At 45.5% G+C, this 18496-nt stretch overlaps 1 protein-coding gene across 2 annotated transcripts; it reads left to right on the plus strand.

Moving 5' to 3' along the window:
• The first annotated feature begins 1113 nt into the window (after window positions 1-1113).
• On the plus strand, window positions 1114-15360 carry WDR46 (WD repeat domain 46). 2 transcript variants are annotated; one of them, XM_069746282.1, is made up of 16 exons: window positions 1114-1239; window positions 5580-5730; window positions 6643-6719; window positions 6903-7015; window positions 7531-7618; window positions 7705-7766; window positions 7850-7954; window positions 8441-8591; window positions 10449-10584; window positions 10808-10907; window positions 10986-11139; window positions 11462-11609; window positions 11693-11787; window positions 11910-12005; window positions 12276-12389; window positions 12946-15360. In XM_069746282.1, the coding sequence occupies exons 1-16, from the start codon at window positions 1213-1215 to the stop codon at window positions 13051-13053; spliced, it is 1725 nt and encodes a 574-aa protein (XP_069602383.1). In that variant the 5' UTR covers window positions 1114-1212; the 3' UTR covers window positions 13054-15360. The 2 variants fall into 2 exon arrangements, with proteins under 2 accessions (XP_069602383.1, XP_069602384.1); XM_069746283.1 differs by having other exon boundaries at window positions 5580-5726; window positions 6639-6719.
• The last annotated feature ends 3136 nt before the right edge of the window (window positions 15361-18496 follow it).

Here is an 18496-nt window from a genome sequence, read left to right on the forward strand (position 1 = left end):
TGGGAAAGAACTGCAGTACCAGAAACGGTGTCACCAAAAAAAACCAACTTTTTTTTATTTTAAATCCATTTGAGGCACCAGAACCTGCGGCCATGATCATTATACGCAGTACAGAAACCTGTCTGCACACGCCCTGACAGCTATCACTTGTATAGATCTGTGGTGGAGCCGGAGCAGCCGGGGTCTGATTACAAAAATAAGCAGAATGTAATAACCTGGGAGCACGGACGCCTCCTCCGGACCACTCTGTGCTCACCAGGTCCTATGAGGACAAGCCGTAGGACGGAGAGTGCGTGCAGGACGCCGATGGGGCGATCACTGGGAATAGGACCGACGCTCTCTGGGTTATAAGTCCTGCCCGGCCCCGTCATCGCCTGCAGTTATCTGATTATTCTGGGGGAAGCTGCGGCCGGACCGGAAATTTTCCTTGCAGTCATTATAAATTCATTATATGTCCGCCCCACCAGAATATTATGTAATACGTGGACGGCTACATCTGCCAGAACAGCATCAGCTTGTATAGATGGGCCTTATTGGGGTCCCTCAGGCCATGTCTGATAATGCGGCCCCTTAAAGGAGTTTCCCCAAAAATGAAAGTTGTCCCCTATTTCTATGATAATTGATCAGTGAGAATCTACCACTAGGACCCCCAGAGATCCTGAGCGCATCCTGCATCCTTCGTCTATGGGACCCCGGCGATAGCGGCGGGCAGCGCTGAGCTCGGCCCCTCGTCTATGTCCTCGGGATCTCTGGGGGTCCCAGCAATCTGAATATGGATGGGGGGCGATAGTTTCTGATTCTGAGACTATCAGTCCTGGACTGGACAATATGGCGGCTGCATGGACCAGGCCCTGAGGTGTGTGGGACACAAGAGACAATGACTCATTACATATATATGTTGTACATTCTGGTATCCTCCATTTTCATATACATGTTGCTCTTTTTCTGTGTAAATGTCATTTTGTGATTATTTCATTTCAGAGTCTGAGAAATAACAGAAAATAGAAACTTGTATCCCAGTGATAAAAGGAAGTGACTGGAGGCTGCAGAGCGCGCCCACACTAAAGATGGCGCCGACTCACCGCTGCCAGGAGTTTATAGAGAAAACTTTATTGTTCCGTACAAAGTACACCTCAGGCGGTAGTTGTTGTTTGTGGGGTTTTTTTTTTTTTGTAACTTTATTGTTCACTTCCGGTAACACAAGATTCCAGCATGTCGCCCTCCAAGCCTCCGAAGCGGGTGAGACCCACGTGTGAACATTACTGGTATTGGGGCTGTGACGCCCCGGGGACTCGTGGGGTTCAGCTCCTGCGTGACTGCAGGTCGCAGTGACCGGGGGTGCTGGGACTTGTGGTGCCTCCGGACTGAGGAGGCAGGTGTCCCTAGTGCTGTGTGACCCAGTGCTGCACATCACAGAGCCCGCTCCGGCACAGGTTACACCAGGGAGCTGTGCTCTTCAGAACTACTGCTCCCAGCATTGCCTGAGCGCCCTGGGAGTGGTAGTCCTGCAGCTGAGCAGTGTACAGAGGGGACATGATGGGTTTCCTGGGTCACACACAGAGCACAGGCCGGGGCCACAGGGAATAATAATAATAATAATAATTGGCCCTTGTTGTTATCATGTGCTGATGGTACTAGAGATGGCGGCACCATCGCTGAGCGCAGCGGTATCGACATCATAGGAAAGTCACAATGTGGGCAGCGGCCAGTGATGGCCATAAACCTCTCACCGGTCACAGACAGACCGTATACAGACAGGACAGCCGGGATCACCGTGGGTTCTTACTGTGAGGTAAAACATTTCCTGCCTGTTTTTAAGCAATGTTTATCGTCAAAGAAATAATCCGCCGCAATCCCGTGCTGTAATGTCTGTATACTCCTCTACTCCCCACTGTGATCTTGTGCTGTCCTGTCTGTATACTCTATTGCCCCTACTGCTGTAATGTCTCTACTCCCCCCTATGATCCCGTGTAGTAATGTCTGTATACTCTGTTGCCCCCCACTGTAATGTCTGTATACTTTATTGCCCCCCTGCTGTAATGTCTGTATACTCTTTTGCTCCCCCCTGTGATCCCGTGCTGTCCTGTCTGTATACTCTATTGCTCCCCCTGCTGTAATGTCTGTATACTCTATTGCCCCCCCTGCAGTAATGTCTGTATACTCTATTGCCCCCCCCCCTGCAGTAATGTCTGTATACTTTATTGCCCCCCCCACAGTAATGTCTGTATACTCTCTTGCCCCCCCTATGATCCCGTGTTGTAATGTCTGTATACTCTCTTGCCCCCCCTATGATCCCGTGTTGTAATGTCTGTATACTCTGTTGCTCCCCCCTATGATCCTGTGCTGTGATGTCTGTATACTCTTTTGCTCCCCCCTGTGATCCCGTGCTGTCCTGTCTGTATACTCTGTTGCTCCCCCTGCAGTAATGTCTGTATACTCTGTTGCTCCCCCCTATGATCCTGCGCTGTAATGTCTGTATACTCTTTTGCTCCCCCCTGTGATCCCGTGCTGTAATGTCTGTATACTTTTTTGCCCCCCCTATGATCCCGTGTTGTAATGTCTGTATACTCTTTTGCTCCCCCCGTGATCCCGTGCTGTCCTGTCTGTATACTCTGTTGCTCCCCCTGCAGTAATGTCTGTATACTCTGTTGCTCCCCCCTGCAGTAATGTCTGTATACGCTTTTGCTCCCCACTATGATCCCGTGCTGTAATGTCTGTATACTCTTTTGCTCCTCCTATGATCCCGTGCTGTAATGTCTGTATACTCTTTTGCTCCTCCTATGATCCCGTGCTGTAATGTCTGTATACGCTTTTGCTCCCCACTATGATCCCGTGCTGTAATGTCTGTATACTCTTTTGCTCCTCCTATGATCCCGTGCTGTAATGTCTGTATACTCTTTTGCTCCCCCTATGATCCCGTGCTGTCCTGTCTGTATACTCTTTTGCTCCCCACTATGATCCCGTGCTGTAATGTCTGTATACTCTTTTGCTCCTCCTATGATCCCGTGCTGTCCTGTCTGTATACTCTTTTGCTCCTCCTATGATCCCGTGCTGTAATGTCTATATACTCTTTTGCTCCTCCTATGATCCCGTGCTGTAATGTCTGTATACTCTTTTGCTCCCCCTATGATCCCGTGCTGTCCTGTCTGTATACTCTTTTGCTCCCCCTATGATCCCGTGCTGTCCTGTCTGTATACTCTTTTGCTCCCCCTATGATCCCGTGCTGTCCTGTCTGTATACTCTTTTGCTCCTCCTATGATCCCGTGCTGTAATGTCTGTATACTCTTTTGCTCCCCCTATGATCCCGTGCTGTCCTGTCTGTATACTCTTTTGCTCCTCCTATGATCCCGTGCTGTAATGTCTGTATACTCTTTTGCTCCTCCTATGATCCCGTGCTGTAATGTCTGTATACTCTTTTGCTCCCCCTATGATCCCGTGCTGTCCTGTCTGTATACTCTTTTGCTCCTCCTATGATCCCGTGCTGTAATGTCTGTATACTCTTTTGCTCTCACTGGTATGATCAGTGCGACACAGCCATTACACAGAACACAGCAGGGGCACATGTATAAGATTATCTTAGCTCAGAAACATTTTTTTTAACATATCCAATTGTGGAACTTATTATTATTATATCTATTCATTAAAAGTAACTTTGTTATTGTGAAACCCCTTTAAGTAATGTAATTCCATGTATTTTATGCTGTGGTATATGTTTATATGTGCGTGTAATTCTGCGTTGTACACATGCATTGACTATATATTCTGCTTATCTTATGTCACATTGTTATCTTTCACAGCGCATGTTTGAGAAATGTCACATTTTGCACATTGGACTGTACTATATACAATAAATTCAGATTTTCCGTGAAGATTAGAGAGCCGTACTTTCTCTACATAGATTATGGGGGAGTGGGATCTCATCCGAGCTCCCCGCGTACCTAGGAGTATATGTTAATTTCCATTCCATAGTGGATGCTTTCCTGAAACGGAAAGTACTTGCAAGCAGCATAATACAAAGAATAGCAGGTTTACCCAGAATCCTTTGCAGTAGGCGGAGCTATGCAAATCATCTCTTTCCACCCCTGTCTAATCCACAGCGCTTGGAACCGCCAAGTGTGCAATGCTGCGGATTAGTTTATAAATTTACACAGCCAACCAATTCCTACCTGTGGACACGTGTTTCGGGCTTTAGGCCCTCATCAGCACAGGGCTGGAATTGGTTGGCTGTATGGAGTGAGGCTTCCAGTCATCGATTGGTTAATTGGGTGATTTCAACTGGAAACCAGTTCTCTAAAGCAAAACGCCCCATTAATCACCTATCGCCCTGAATCTGAAATAATCCATTTAAATAATAATGTGATCAGCTCCGCGTCCTTCTGTTATTCCTCCTGAAAATGTATGAACCGTCCAGTTATCAAAAGTGGAGGAAATAAACGTGATCTCAACTGTTCAGAATATTATAAAACAGCAAAAAAAATCATCCCCTGCCCCCTCCCCCCCCCCGCAGAAAGCCGGCCAGGGGTCACTGCTGACACGATGTCGCTGCAGACCTCTGGTAGCCACAATTATACCTATATGTCCCAAAGTAAAGAATAGCACTTCATAAACAAGTAAACAATGCTAATAATGTTTATTGAAATACATCTAAAAACAATCAAGGAAACTTCAAGAAGAAGTACCAGCCAGAAATTTCCAACAATTCGTAGGTATTGATGCATGAAAAAAGTTACCTAGTAGATAGTAAATGCCTGAGAATCACAATGCATCAATGTTTATTCCCTACTAACTGTAGCAACAACAAAAAACATCCCACATGGATAAGGGAACAATGAGATATCAGCTTCACCAACATGGGAACGTTGTACCTAACCTCTGAAAGTTCAAAATATTTGCATCTAATGATACCTGGGGATATAAGTGGAGAGGTAAAACATTAATAAGAAATGAGAAAGGGTGAGTATTAATATATAAAATGCAAGTGCTTCAGAACATGCTCAGTTGATCATAAGTTCCATAGTGGAGTCTCGTATGAGTATACTTTCCATTGCTTATAGTGGTGTAAAAAAACAATGCATATTGGTGTTGTGGTGTGTGTCCCATATCAGCATCATGGTAGGGTGTAAAAGTTTTTACCTGAAAATGTGGGAGATGACATGGACACGAAGTTGCTACAGCTCGGCTGGTCTGGACTTCCTAACCCCGACGCGCGTTTCACCTTCCTGGGGGGTGTGGGTTTTTTTTCATGCATCGATAAGTTTACTTGTTTGAATTTAATGATTTTATAGATTGGTTTTGGATGTAATTGAATAAACATTAAATCTTTTATAACATCATAGATCTTTTCTGTGACTAGGCAGGTCGCATTAGTTTTTTGCTCTGGTAGCCACAGACTATTGATGTGACCACTGAGCCACGGTCCTGAGAATCTTATTGATCATCTCTAATATATTAGAGATTGTGTGTATAATTAGTGTGGAACTACAAAGCCCAGAGCCAGAGAGATGCAGGTTGTAGATGAATACAAATTTGCTGTCTCGGATACTTTGGTGTAACTCTCTGACTTGTCCGTCTTCTTTCAGAAAGTGAAGCGGTATTACGAGGAGGAAGGAGAGAAGAAGCCGTCACAAGAACAGAAGAAGAAGGAGGACAAGATGGTGGTGAACGAGAGAACGAGCCGAGAGCCATGGAAGAAGAAGAACCATCAGAAGAAAGACGTCATGTCAGGGGCGAGTATCTACAGCTGACCTGTCTGAGTCCGACAGGTTTTCACTAAAAGGAATTTGTGCTGTAATTATAGAAAACTGATGACGTATAGATAGAAAATGGATAACGAGACCACCGGCCTCAACCTGGAAATGATGAGAAATGTGATCAATCAGCAGTGAACTCTGAGCAATGGGTGATACCAGAGAGTAAACTGCCAGCGCTGCTGCCCCGAGACCCCCGCACTGCTGCCCCGAGACCCCCGCGCTGCTGCCCCGAGACCCCCGCGCTGCTGCCCCGAGACCCCCACACTGCTGCCCGAGACCCCCGCGCTGCTGCCCCGAGACCCCCGCGCTGCTGCCCCGAGACCCCCGCGCTGCTGCCCCGAGACCCCACTGATTTTTTTGGTGACTGAGGGTGACCTAAATATCTAGGGAGTGCAGGCAGAGAGGGGGGACATCGGCCACTGACAGGCGAGAACGATGGCACTTCTCTCCTTCCACCCCATAATAAGATATATTACAGCATTTCATATAATCACATGCACTGAAGATTTAAAAAAAAAAAAAAAAAAAAAAAAACAGCATGTGCCCTTACATTGTAGGTAATTATTATGTGTCTGTGCCCCTCCACGTCAGATAAGGGGGTCTGTGTGGGGGGCTGCCACCAGTTGCTGCTGTGTTTGGCTCTGCTCAGCTGCCGCATACAGGCAGGTTTAGGGGTGTACGGATCTATAAAGTACATATCCCATGACCTCGGCCCGCTGATGATCAGTGTAATACAGCTGAAGGGGGCCAATATTCAGCAGTCAGGGGGTCTCAGCACCTGGACCCTCACAAATCCAAGCTCGTGACATGTGAGAAGTTTTCTAAAGTTAGAGGCACACTTTAACCTTTTCTCACTTCACTTCTCATAACCTTTTTCTACTATTTCAGGCAGAGGATCCCTTCCCCGGTCTCCCCCCGGTGCCAGAAGACCAATTATCAAAATATGAGAGAGCGCGGAAAGCCGAGGAGGTGGGTGGATGTGGAGAGAAGGAGGAGAGCTCCTGCCGTCACAATGGCTGGATATTTGGGAAACTGAGCAGGAACGTGTTTCTGTATCAGTGACCCCCCCGGCATGTGACTCTCTGCCTACGGTGTTACACATTGGTGCATTGTACTCTGATCTGTCCTCACTATTATCCCTGTGTGCTCCAGGAGATGCACACGTTCCGAAGTGTAAAGAGTCATTTGAGGAAAGAAGAGAGCAAGGTGCAGAACGCGCTGAGCCGGGCGGCGAAACACGACCTGTTACTGCCAGAGGAGGCCGGGTAAGACACAGACCTCAAGTTCCTAATGTTTCTGTCCAGTATTTGTGGCCAAGACCTGACGGATCGTGTCTGCGGGGGGGACATGCTGTCGGCACGCGCTGTAAAGTCCACTGAATGTGCGCGTCGTCTCCACACAGCAGCGTTACAGCAGACCGTTTGTGCAGCAATATCGCCAGATCTCACAGCATCAGATCCTGGTGAGATTTGCTTGTGGATGTCACTACTCCCTGGCCTTCGTGCTTCTATGGTAACGTTTCTGTAGTTTCCGGTCCGTTTTTGTACTTGTGATCTGCTGTAATGACATTGTCTCTTGTGACTGCTGCCGCCTGTGACTAACTGCAGCGGTCACATGTAGGATATTAATAGGATGCAAGTACAGGACGTGTTGATAGGATGTGACTTCTTCATAGAGGATCTTGTGGAGACAATCTGCTGCCAGACTCCTCTGTTCGGGATCATCATGGCGTCTGCAGTCAGCGCCTTGTCTTGTAATACTGGTTATTGCCAATTCTCAGATTTCTGGAAGGCGATGAAGGGGAGGACACGAGCACGATAACCCAGCAGGACATAGCGGACGTGGTGGACATAACGAGCGCGTCGAAGGTGAGGATCCGGCCCCGCCACCGCTGCTGCCTCCTCTTTGTGGTTTATCCTCCCCATTCTCACATACTCATCTGTTTCATTCGCAGTATTTCACCCTCAGCCTGAACCAGTTTGGTCCTTACAGAATGAACTACTCCCGGAATGGAAGGTGAGCTGCCGCTGACTACGACTCCCATTCTCCTACATCAGTTCCTGTATGTTCTATCATTACTTCTGTCCTCCATACCTCAGGCATCTCCTCCTGGCCGGGCAGCGGGGTCACGTGGCCTCCATGGATTGGCATACCAAGAAACTCCTCTGTGAGATGAACGTGATGGAAACGGTCAACGACGTCAGGTGATTCCTCCGGATCTGGAGCCTTTGTGTGATTTTACCTCCATTACAAACCGCACGGCGACGGGTAGCAGCGCGGGAAAAAACATAGAAGGGGCTCAGTGCTCTAGTGAAAAATACTTCAAGAAATCCTGTGACCACTGCACATACTCTATCCCGACAGGAATGAGTGTTGTACCCTCCATTATTAGTGATTAGTGGAAGTGCAGCAGTCAGACCCCCATAAATCAGACATACGTGGATTATGAGCCTTCACCAATATATATTAAAGCACACACAACACTCGGCAAAACTAACCCATAAAGATCTATGGTAGAAGCCCTAGATGTGGTAGATGATTGATGGTGGCCCCAATCATTAGGTTATAGCGTTTCCCAGGGATATGTCTCCACTATAAGATGGGGACCCCCGGTGATTGCCGTTCCCTGGTGCTGGTCCCCTCGGGTTTGGCTCGTCCGTGCCTTAGTTTTGTGTCTGCTCCTCTCTCAGGTGGCTGCACTCGCACACCATGTTCGCCGTGGCTCAGAAGAAGTGGCTGTACATCTACGACAACCTCGGCGTGGAGCTGCACTGCATCAAGAAGTTCAATGACGTCTTACGTATGGAGTTCCTGCCGTATCACTTCCTGCTGGCGACTTGTGTCAGTATAATAAGACTTTCCTTCACTTCATCCTTTGTGTTCCTGACACTTTGAGTTGTTTGAGGCAATTATCTGTAGATTGAGTTTGAACTTTTTTTTTTTTTTAATCACTTTGTTTTCAATGTTTGCTTGTTGTAATTGAATGAAGACCCTCATCGTCTATATTCAGAGACTAAGATACAGGACGTCTGTGTGCGGCTCCTTAAAGCAGTGTTCCCCAACTCCAGTCCTCAAGGCCCACCAACAGGTCATGTTTTCAGGATTTCCTTTGCATTGCACAGGTGATGCAATTATCACCTGGGCAAGACTAAGGAAATCCTGAAAACATGACATGTTGGTGGGCCTTGAGGACTGGAGTTGGGGACCCCTGCCTTAAAGGACCGAGCTCTGAGCGTCAATATGAGCATTTTTCGGCTGTAAACAACAGTGACCATTCACTGACAGCAATAAGAGATGTTGGGAAAAAAAAGTATAATAAAAAGTTGTAGGATGATCCCTGGACATGGAAAACTGTTCAGAGATATCACATACGTGGAGACATTCTTCTCCTAAAAACTTCTATAGCTTGACGTTACCTATAATGTAGGAATAAGCTTTTTTTTAACCCTAAAGATGCCTGGTCTTTTGCTGGCGTGCAAGAAGAGATGAGCTCTGTACATACTTATCTGTAGTAACGACGGACACCTGTAGAAGAAATTTAAAAAAATCAAAAGATCAAAATATGGTGAAAATACATAAAAAAAACTTTATTAAATATACAAGTGGGTATGTGATGGCTGAAAGTAGACTGGCACACACATTGATAAAAATACCTCTAATGTTTGTGTGTGTGTGGCGAGTTCACATGACGCGGGTCCCGACTGACCTCCGGGTACTCCTACATCCGGATGCGGCATTTACCAGGTCTCCAATGATTGGCTGCTGGAGGTTTTTAAACCTCTGTCCCTGGTATGACACCATTGTCTAGATACAAACCGAAACGCGCGTCGGGGTGGGCACCACACTATCTGGTTGAACCTATGAAGGTATATTGATATCCTTTATACGCTTGGACTATGTGTGTTCCACCATGTTTATTACATGTGATAACGGTCTGTTATGAGTGGTTGTTCTGTCAGGCTCACCATACATACAATCTATCCCTATGAGATACACTTATATGTCTTCTATTTCATTGGGATAGTGTTTTGTAAGATGATGCATTGTGAGGCCACTACTTTATTGTATTGCCCTCTGCACCATTAATGTTGTCGCACCAGTTCTACGTTTTCACCAGTCAATATAGTGGCATAATTTGTGAGTTGACTATTTTTCCCGTTCCATTGTCCTCACACTTCCTATATTAGGGTTTTATCTTTTGTATCTTATACAGTCTCAGTATTTGTGAGTCGTCTCCTTCTCCGGTTCCTTCTCGGAGGCATTATACATATAATGACTTGTCACTTTGAAGCTTCCACGCGTATTTTTTTTCCTATTCATTTTATGTTTATATACCGTATATATATATTTTTTTACTATTGTGTGCGCCTTTTTCCTTTCAGCCACCGCATACCTACTTGTATATTAAGGTTTTTTTTATATTTTCACCATATTTTGATCTAATGATCTTTTTATTTCTCTAGTTTTTTTTTATATTATCCCGATTAGGTGTAATCCATTTATATCCCTGCGTTCCATGTGTATTTATCACTTTATACGGTAGTGCCAGACCTATGTAATTCGCCATCATATGATGCGCGTATACTCTCCGTGTTTTCCTTGCTCCCTTTGCTTAACCCCCTGTGTCTGCAGTATTTCTGCGCATCCTCCATAGATCATTCCTGTTATATCACGGTCCCGGTGTGATCTTTATTCCAGAGCTCCACAGGATTCCTTCAGTATTTGGACGTCTCTGTCGGAAAAGAAATCGCAGCCACTTGTGTGAAAGCCGGAAGACTGAACGTCATGTGCCAGAACCCGTACAACGCCGTCATCCACCTCGGCCATCACAACGGTATTGTATCACCCCTGCGTCCCATCACTCTGGCTGTAATGAAAGGTTCTGCGATTTTCTGATGTATTTATTGATGCGGCGAGATCTCTGCTGCCTGACAGTGAATGGGACCTGCTCATTTACATTTACACCTAACTACAGAGGCATTATTTCTTCTTAAATGCATTTATTTTGGGCTAGAAGTAACTTATGCAATCTGGTTTCATTGTACTCTCCATCACAGGGACCGTCTCTCTCTGGAGCCCGACTATTAAGGAGCCTCTAGTGAAGATGTTGTGTCATAATGGAGCCGTCCGGGCCCTGAGCATCGACAAGACTGGGATGTAGGTGGAAGCTGCCCGTTTTCCTGACAATTCTCTCTCCTTGTGCCGCTTATTACAATTTCCTTTTTTCTCGGACAGGTACATGGCGTCTTCAGGCACAGACAGGAAGATGACAATCTATGACCTCCGAACCTACCGTCCTCTGCAGTCGTGTCTCCTACCCCTCGGCGCAGGGTCTCTGTGCCATAGTCAGAGAGGGCTGCTGGCAGCAGGAGTTGGTAACGTGGTGCAGGTAAGTTACTGAAGGTTAAAGGGGTGCTTCTACATCTTCACAGACATGGTGTATCCCCAGGAGCCTGCCTAGCAGCTTCGGAACCTCTTTTCCAATGAGTCGGGTCTTCTCGTCATTCATCCCTAAGATATCAATGCTGCCCGCCACCCTAATCCCTGGTTGCTGGCACCCTGATCCCATTACCCCCAGTCCTTTTATTTTTCTCTTATTTTATTGGTTGTGTATTGTAAAAACATTTTGTGTACAAATTAATGAAACCTTCATATTTTGAGGCGTCACTGTGACTTGTTTCGGCTGACATCTACAATCTGCATTTCCTCAGGTTTATAAGGACACGCACCTCTCCGCTCCGCGCTCCCCGTACATGTGTCTCTCGGTGAAGGCTCCGATCCACGGGCTGCAGTTCTGCCCCTATGAAGATGTCCTGGGTATCGGACATGGAGGAGGCTTCACCAGCATGATTGTGCCAGGTCAGAGTCACCTCTTCATCTCGGTCTTTCCACTTCGCTCTATGTCTCCTGCATCTTAAGAATCATCCACTATCTTCTTACAGGTGCGGGAGAAGCAAACTTCGATGGTCTGGAGTGTAACCCCTATGAAACCAAGAAGCAGCGACAGGAATGGGAGGTCAAGGCTCTGCTGGAAAAGGTAACGTCCTGGGAGCTTGGAAGAACCTCGTTCTGTGAGGATTAGGGTCACATTGCCTTCGCACAGCCGTGGTCTTGGCGAGCCCCGTACTGACGAGCGATCGTTCCTTCCTTATCCTTCAGATTCAGCCTGAGCTCATCACTTTGGATCCCACTCAGCTCGGAGAGGTCGATAACATCACTATGGAGCAGAAGCGCAAGGAACAAGTGGAACGCATGGTAAGAGGACCCTGCCTTATCCCTTAAGGCCTTCTTCATTGTAGACACATTATGTAACATGCGGCCCCCCAGTGAGTACACCCCATCTCCATGGTCTTCAGTCTCGTCACCAGCTACTTATACATATGTATAGATTATATTGTGTATACAGGTAATGGCCTCTAATCGCAGCTGATGGAACATGGCCCCTCATGTCCTACCCCTCTTCATACAGCACTTAGACGGCGTCTAGTCTCTTGCCTCCGTGTCTTACGTCGTTTCTTTCCTCAGGGCTTTGATCCTTATGAAAAGACTCGTTTTGCTCCTCGCCGTAAACAAAAAGGTCGGAGTTCAACTGGGAATGTGCTGAAGCGAAAGAAGAAAGTGGCGATCCAGGAGAAGAGGGTGAGTGTTGCTGTCCGGCGGCATCATATGTATCGGCCACAGGCTCCGCTTATTTACTCCTTTCATGCATCATTTTATGGAGCAGCCCCCTGATGTCCGCTGATAAGTCACTGGGGTCCTCTGCTTTGTCTCCTATGAGCCAGCAGCTGATCCGTCCTGGCCTCTCATACACGTAGGATGAGGCCGCTTCCGCTAGTAGTAATGGACAGGTTCTGCTTATTTACTGTCTCTATACATCATGGACACGTCCTCCAGCATAATTCTGTGGAGCTGCCCCCGATGTCCTGCTGAGAAATCACTGGGGTCCTCCACTCTGTATCCTAAGAGCCAGGAGCTGCTCTGGACGATCAGCGCTGGCCTCTTGTACACGTAGGATACGGCCGCTGCTGCCAGAGCTAATAGACCGTTTCCAGCAGCTGGACGCCCGCTCATGTAATACAATTTATTTTTCTCGATCATTGGAGATAAGAAAAAAAAAAACTTTGCTTGAGAATCTTTAGATCGCAGCTGCTCTTCATCTCCATCTGGTAACTTTCCTGTTATTCTACTTTCACAGGCTGAGATCAAAAAGAGTATAGAGGAACGAGAGACGGCGAAAAGCAACAGTGATGCGACAGAAGTCCAGCAAGGGCCGAGGTCCACCCTGGACCGATTCAAGAAGTGAAGCCCCCCATTTCTGCTGAGGACGCTTTACTATCTGGGGTTAGGTGGGAACGTGGTCATTCCCCTCCCCAAAAAAACTAATTATGACCTTACTGTCAGAGACTCTGTGAGAAGATCTGATAGACGAAGCTTCTCCGTCCCCTCTGTATATATGTTTTATATTTCATATCATCCTGCGGTTCACAGAAACTCGGGGACAAATAGAGAATATGAAAAAATGTTTAATAAGATATGTAATAAATACAGGACAAATCGCAAAAAGCACAAGATCCAGAGACCATGATTAATGGAAGACAGTACCTGGAGTATAAGAAACCTTACTGATCCCGGGCCGATGTCACATGCAATAATAGAAACCTTACCAGGCCCGGAACGACACCACAGGGAGTAATATAAACCTCGTTTCAACCCCATGTGGAATAATAGAAACCTTACTGATCCCGTATCGACCCCACGTGGAATAATAGTGACCTTACCAGGTCCGGACCGACCCCACAGGGAGTAATATAAACCGCTCAAATCTCATTCCAACCCCATGTGGAATAATAGAAACCTTACTGATCCCGTATCAACCCCATGAGCAATAAAACAGGATTTTTGGGTGTATGCTGCTGACACTATGCACAAAAAAAGTTAGCTCCTCGTCTGCAGGACCGGACTTCAGAGCACGCTTGTGTGCTAGGATCTTGGTCCTGCTGAGGGATCTATGAGGACACGGGGTGGCAGTACACGCCGTACTCATAATCCGTATTGTGGGATTACAGGTCTGTCTGTTCACCCTGTATCCCTCCGGAAAACCTGTAACAAAACAACGCACATTAAGGTAGATAAGGGTCTAATGAAAGACCCGTGTCCACCTCCTACTGACACTAAGCTAAACTGGAGTGCATAATGCCAGTCGGTGGGGTGTACACTGCAGAGTAAGAGCTATATTTTTTTGTGCATATTGTCAGCCTCCTAGTGGCAGCAGCATACACCTCCTGGTTCCTGTGTCCCCCAATGAGAGGCGATAGAGAAAAGAAACCTTACCAAACTCGGACAGACCCTGTAGGGAGTAATATAAACCTCCCAAACCCCACATGCAATAATAGAAACTTTACTGATCCTGTATTGACCCCATGTGAAATAAAAGAAACCTTACCAAACTGAGACAGACCCTGTATTGAGTAATATAAACCTCCCAAATCTCATACCAACCCTACATGCAATAATAGAAGCCTTACTGACCCCCTATTGACCCCACATTGAATAATAGTGACCTTACCAAACTTGGACAGACCCCACAGGGAGTAATATAAAGCTCCTAAATCTCGTAGCAAACCCTACGAGGAATACACAGGTCTGCGACTAAAAAGCTGTTTGATTATTTTCATCTAATTTCCATGTATTTTGGTGTGCTGAAAACGAAAAAATAAATTATTGAAAAAAAAATTCTGGACGTCAGGATTTGCCACAAAATGCAAAATTCTCTTCAAATTTAGTATATTTTTCTCAATTTTTGGTATTTTTATCTTAGGGTTTTGAAAGTCAAAATTACTATTAATTAATTCACATCAATGCATTGAAGATATACAATGCCAAAAAATATAACTTTTCAAAGAAAAGAACTTTCAGAGTGAGCTAATGAAACCAGCATCAACATGTTGCAAGCTGAGCGAGCAGACTCGGACATGCCCGGGCCTGATTCAATTGTTTTATCTTGGTTCTCGCCTGTTCACCCTTTTCATCTCAGTTTGTGTTAGCTCGTCATATTCAACCGTGTTTCCCAAAATTAGCATTTTAGGTCATTTTCGGATTCAGCGCACTTGAAAACAAAGATTACGTGGAATAACCAAAACAGCTCTTGAAAAAAATTTTTTTGCAGACCTGTGATCATCAAAACCTTACTGATCCCATATAGACCCCCATGTGGAATAACAGAGACCTTACCAAACCCAGACCGACCCCACAGGGTGTAGTATAAACCTCCCAAATCTCATAGCAACCCTACGAGGAATAATAGAAACCTTACTGATTTTGTACCAACCACACAAGGAGTGCGTACACCTCCCAAATCCTGGACGACCCCCGTGATACATTTTCATTAGTGCAGAACACAAGATGGTAGAATATGAGCCGACAGGCAAGAGGAGCTGCTGCCATATGGATAATGCATTGATCGTGGGGTGTTAGTCCTCCCCCTCTGAAATCTCTATATATATTTTTATTAGCACGGTAAATGCACATAAGAGGCTTTATGTATTTTTTTTTTTGTCCCAATGCAAAATATATACATATATTTCTGAAGTAAACTGGTACCAGTACCCAATGCTGCGAGGCCCTGGTCAATTATTAATACATTATTATTATTGAACATGCGACAGGTTTATCGACAACGCACAAAGTTTGACAGATTTGGCGAATGTTATAAATTGTGTCCAAATCCGAAGAGTTACCGTCCATGGGGGGCGGTCGCTCTGGACCCCACAAAATAAACACGGCACCACAATACAATTTGTTATTGTACATCATTATAAATTAGACAGACGCTTATTGTAGAAATTGTGACCTCATTGATGTGTTCAGACCCGACATCAAATATAATAAAATCAGAATGATCCCGCACAATAATATCAGCACTATACGGACGGTATAAGACGTCCACAGATCACAGGGAGGTGTGAAATCCTCAATTATCACCAGACAACAGCTGAAGATTTGTTCGCGCGGCTCCATAATAAGTGGAAATCTTGTATTAGATTAAAGTGTGATGTGACAGTCACACTAAATGTGACAGTCATACTAAAGAGGTATTCTCAAGTTTGAAAGTTGTCACCAGGGGAGAACTTTCCGATCTCTGGGACCCCCACAGATCCCTAGAATCGGGGCTGGGAAGCGCCTTGTGTGAATGGAGCGGTGGTCGATCATGTGCACATCCGCTCCGGTCTCTTGACTATCTCCAGAGATCCCGTTTCCCTTCAAGTGTCCGTGGACCAAACAGTGCAGCAGCCGCTGAGTGCACCAACATACAGTCATAGCCGAAAGTGTTGGCACCCTTGAAATTGTTCCACAAAATGAAGTATTTCCCTAGAATACTATTGCAGTTACACCCCTTTATCTCCTTTGTGTGTATTGGAATATCGAAAACAAAAAAGAAAGGCGAATTGGACATAATTTACACAAAACCCCCAAAAATGGGCCAGACAAAATTGTTGGCACCCTTAACTTAATATTTGGTTGCCCACCCTTTGGAATAAAAAAAACCCCTATGGCAGGCACCCGGAGGTGACGCCAGCCACTGTCCCCTGCATGCATCATACTGCAGCCCTCAGGATAGAAGGGAGATGTTTCCGTCTCCTAAGACACTCTGGTCGGTGCGTTCCCTCACTACTTTATTATCCGCCAGGAAATCTCGCTACCAATTCACCCTCCTGTGGGCAAAGCAGGTGAGAGAGGAACTTAAAGGATGTGCTCCAGACCTGGCACACCGGGGATTTATCTGATCTATCCCCCTGGAGGAAGAAGTTCGTATCCGGAATCCCCATAGACTGTAGGTCTCTCTCCAAGGACAGGAAACCACTAAAGCGGGAAGAGAGGTTCTGCCATTTAAATCTGTAGGTTTCCTGTCCTTGAGGGCGGATCCTATCTTTCTCGTATGGTGCTGTTATGAAGATGGGAAAAACTGCAATCAATCGCTTCCTATAACCATCAACAAGCTTCTTACATCCCTCAACTGGAATTTTGGACCACTCCTCTTTTGAAAACTGCTCCAGGTCCCTCATATGCGAAGGCGCCTTCTCCCAACAGCAATTTTAAGATTTCTCCACAGGTGATCAATGAGATTTAGATCCGGACTCATTGACGCCACTTGAGAACTCTCCAGCGCTTTGTTTCCATCCATTTCTGGGTGCTTCTTCAATATCAGCATTCTACATAGTAACATAGTAACATAGTTAGTAAGGCCGAAAAAAGACATTTGTCCATCCAGTTCAGCCTATATTCCATCATAATAAATACCCAGATCTACGTCCTTCTACAGAACCTAATAATTGTATGATACAATATTGTTCTGCTCCAGGAAGACATCCAGGCCTCTCTTGAACCCCTCGACTGAGTTCGCCATCACCACCTCCTCAGGCAAGCAATTCCAGATTCTCACTGCCCTAACAGTAAAGAATCCTCTTCTATGTTGGTGGAAAAACCTTCTCTCCTCCAGACGCAAAGAATGCCCCCTTGTGCCCGTCACCTTCCTTGGTATAAACAGATCCTCAGCGAGATATTTGTATTGTCCCCTTATATACTTATACATGGTTATTAGATCGCCCCTCAGTCGTCTTTTTTCTAGACTAAATAATCCTAATTTCGCTAATCTATCTGGGTATTGTAGTTCTCCCATCCCCTTTATTAATTTTGTTGCCCTCCTTTGTACTCTCTCTAGTTCCATTATATCCTTCCTGAGCACCGGTGCCCAAAACTGGACACAGTACTCCATGTGCGGTCTAACTAGGGATTTGTACAGAGGCAGTATAATGCTCTCATCATGTGTATCCAGACCTCTTTTAATGCACCCCATGATCCTGTTTGCCTTGGCAGCTGCTGCCTGGCACTGGCTGCTCCAGGTAAGTTTATCATTAACTAGGATCCCCAAGTCCTTCTCCCTGTCAGATTTACCCAGTGGTTTCCCGTTCAGTGTGTAATGGTGATATTGATTCCTTCTTCCCATGTGTATAACCTTACATTTATCATTGTTAAACCTCATCTGAAACAATTAGCAGCTAGACTCTCAATGGTATAAGAACCAAAAATCTTTATAGCGAAACAGCCGGTTCCTATATATAATAAAACTTTTATTAAATACTCATAAAAGAAAAAATACCAAACACAATAGTGCAAAAAAGTGCCAGGTGCAAACAGACAGACACAAAATACGCTAAAAGATCACTGCCAAGAAATTATAACCGCTATAGTATTATTTTTCGGTTATTCCAATACCACATTTTTTTTTTTTTGGTAACTTACTATATATTTAGCAGGGTCCCCAGCCCTTAGTTTTCATCAAAATATATCTATATCTTTTCATGTAAGTACCAATAGGTCAAACAACCTTAATCTCATAAAAGGTATGGCCAAATGGGAATAAATCCTAAATCAACACTTCTAAACAACCTTAGTGGCGACGGTGATAATGATCAGTAGCAGCATGCTCATACAAAAAAGAGATCAAACAATAACATATGGCAACCGTGCAGACTGAAGTAAAGTTTTTAGCACTCCTTTTGTCCTCAGATCCCAAAGGGTACATATCTTAATACATGCTGTCACGTGCACATTTTAAAATAAACATTCTATCATGTTATACTCATCTGCCTTCTACCGATCATTTGTCTGAACCGGTGTGGCCTGAGTCAGAAAGAGGACCTTCTTAGCGGTTTCTCCTTAGAAAGTATATCCGCCTTCTTTCTTAT

This window comes from Ranitomeya imitator, chromosome 2 (assembly GCF_032444005.1).
Source record: "Ranitomeya imitator isolate aRanImi1 chromosome 2, aRanImi1.pri, whole genome shotgun sequence".
Classification (NCBI taxonomy): Eukaryota; Metazoa; Chordata; class Amphibia; order Anura; family Dendrobatidae; genus Ranitomeya; species Ranitomeya imitator.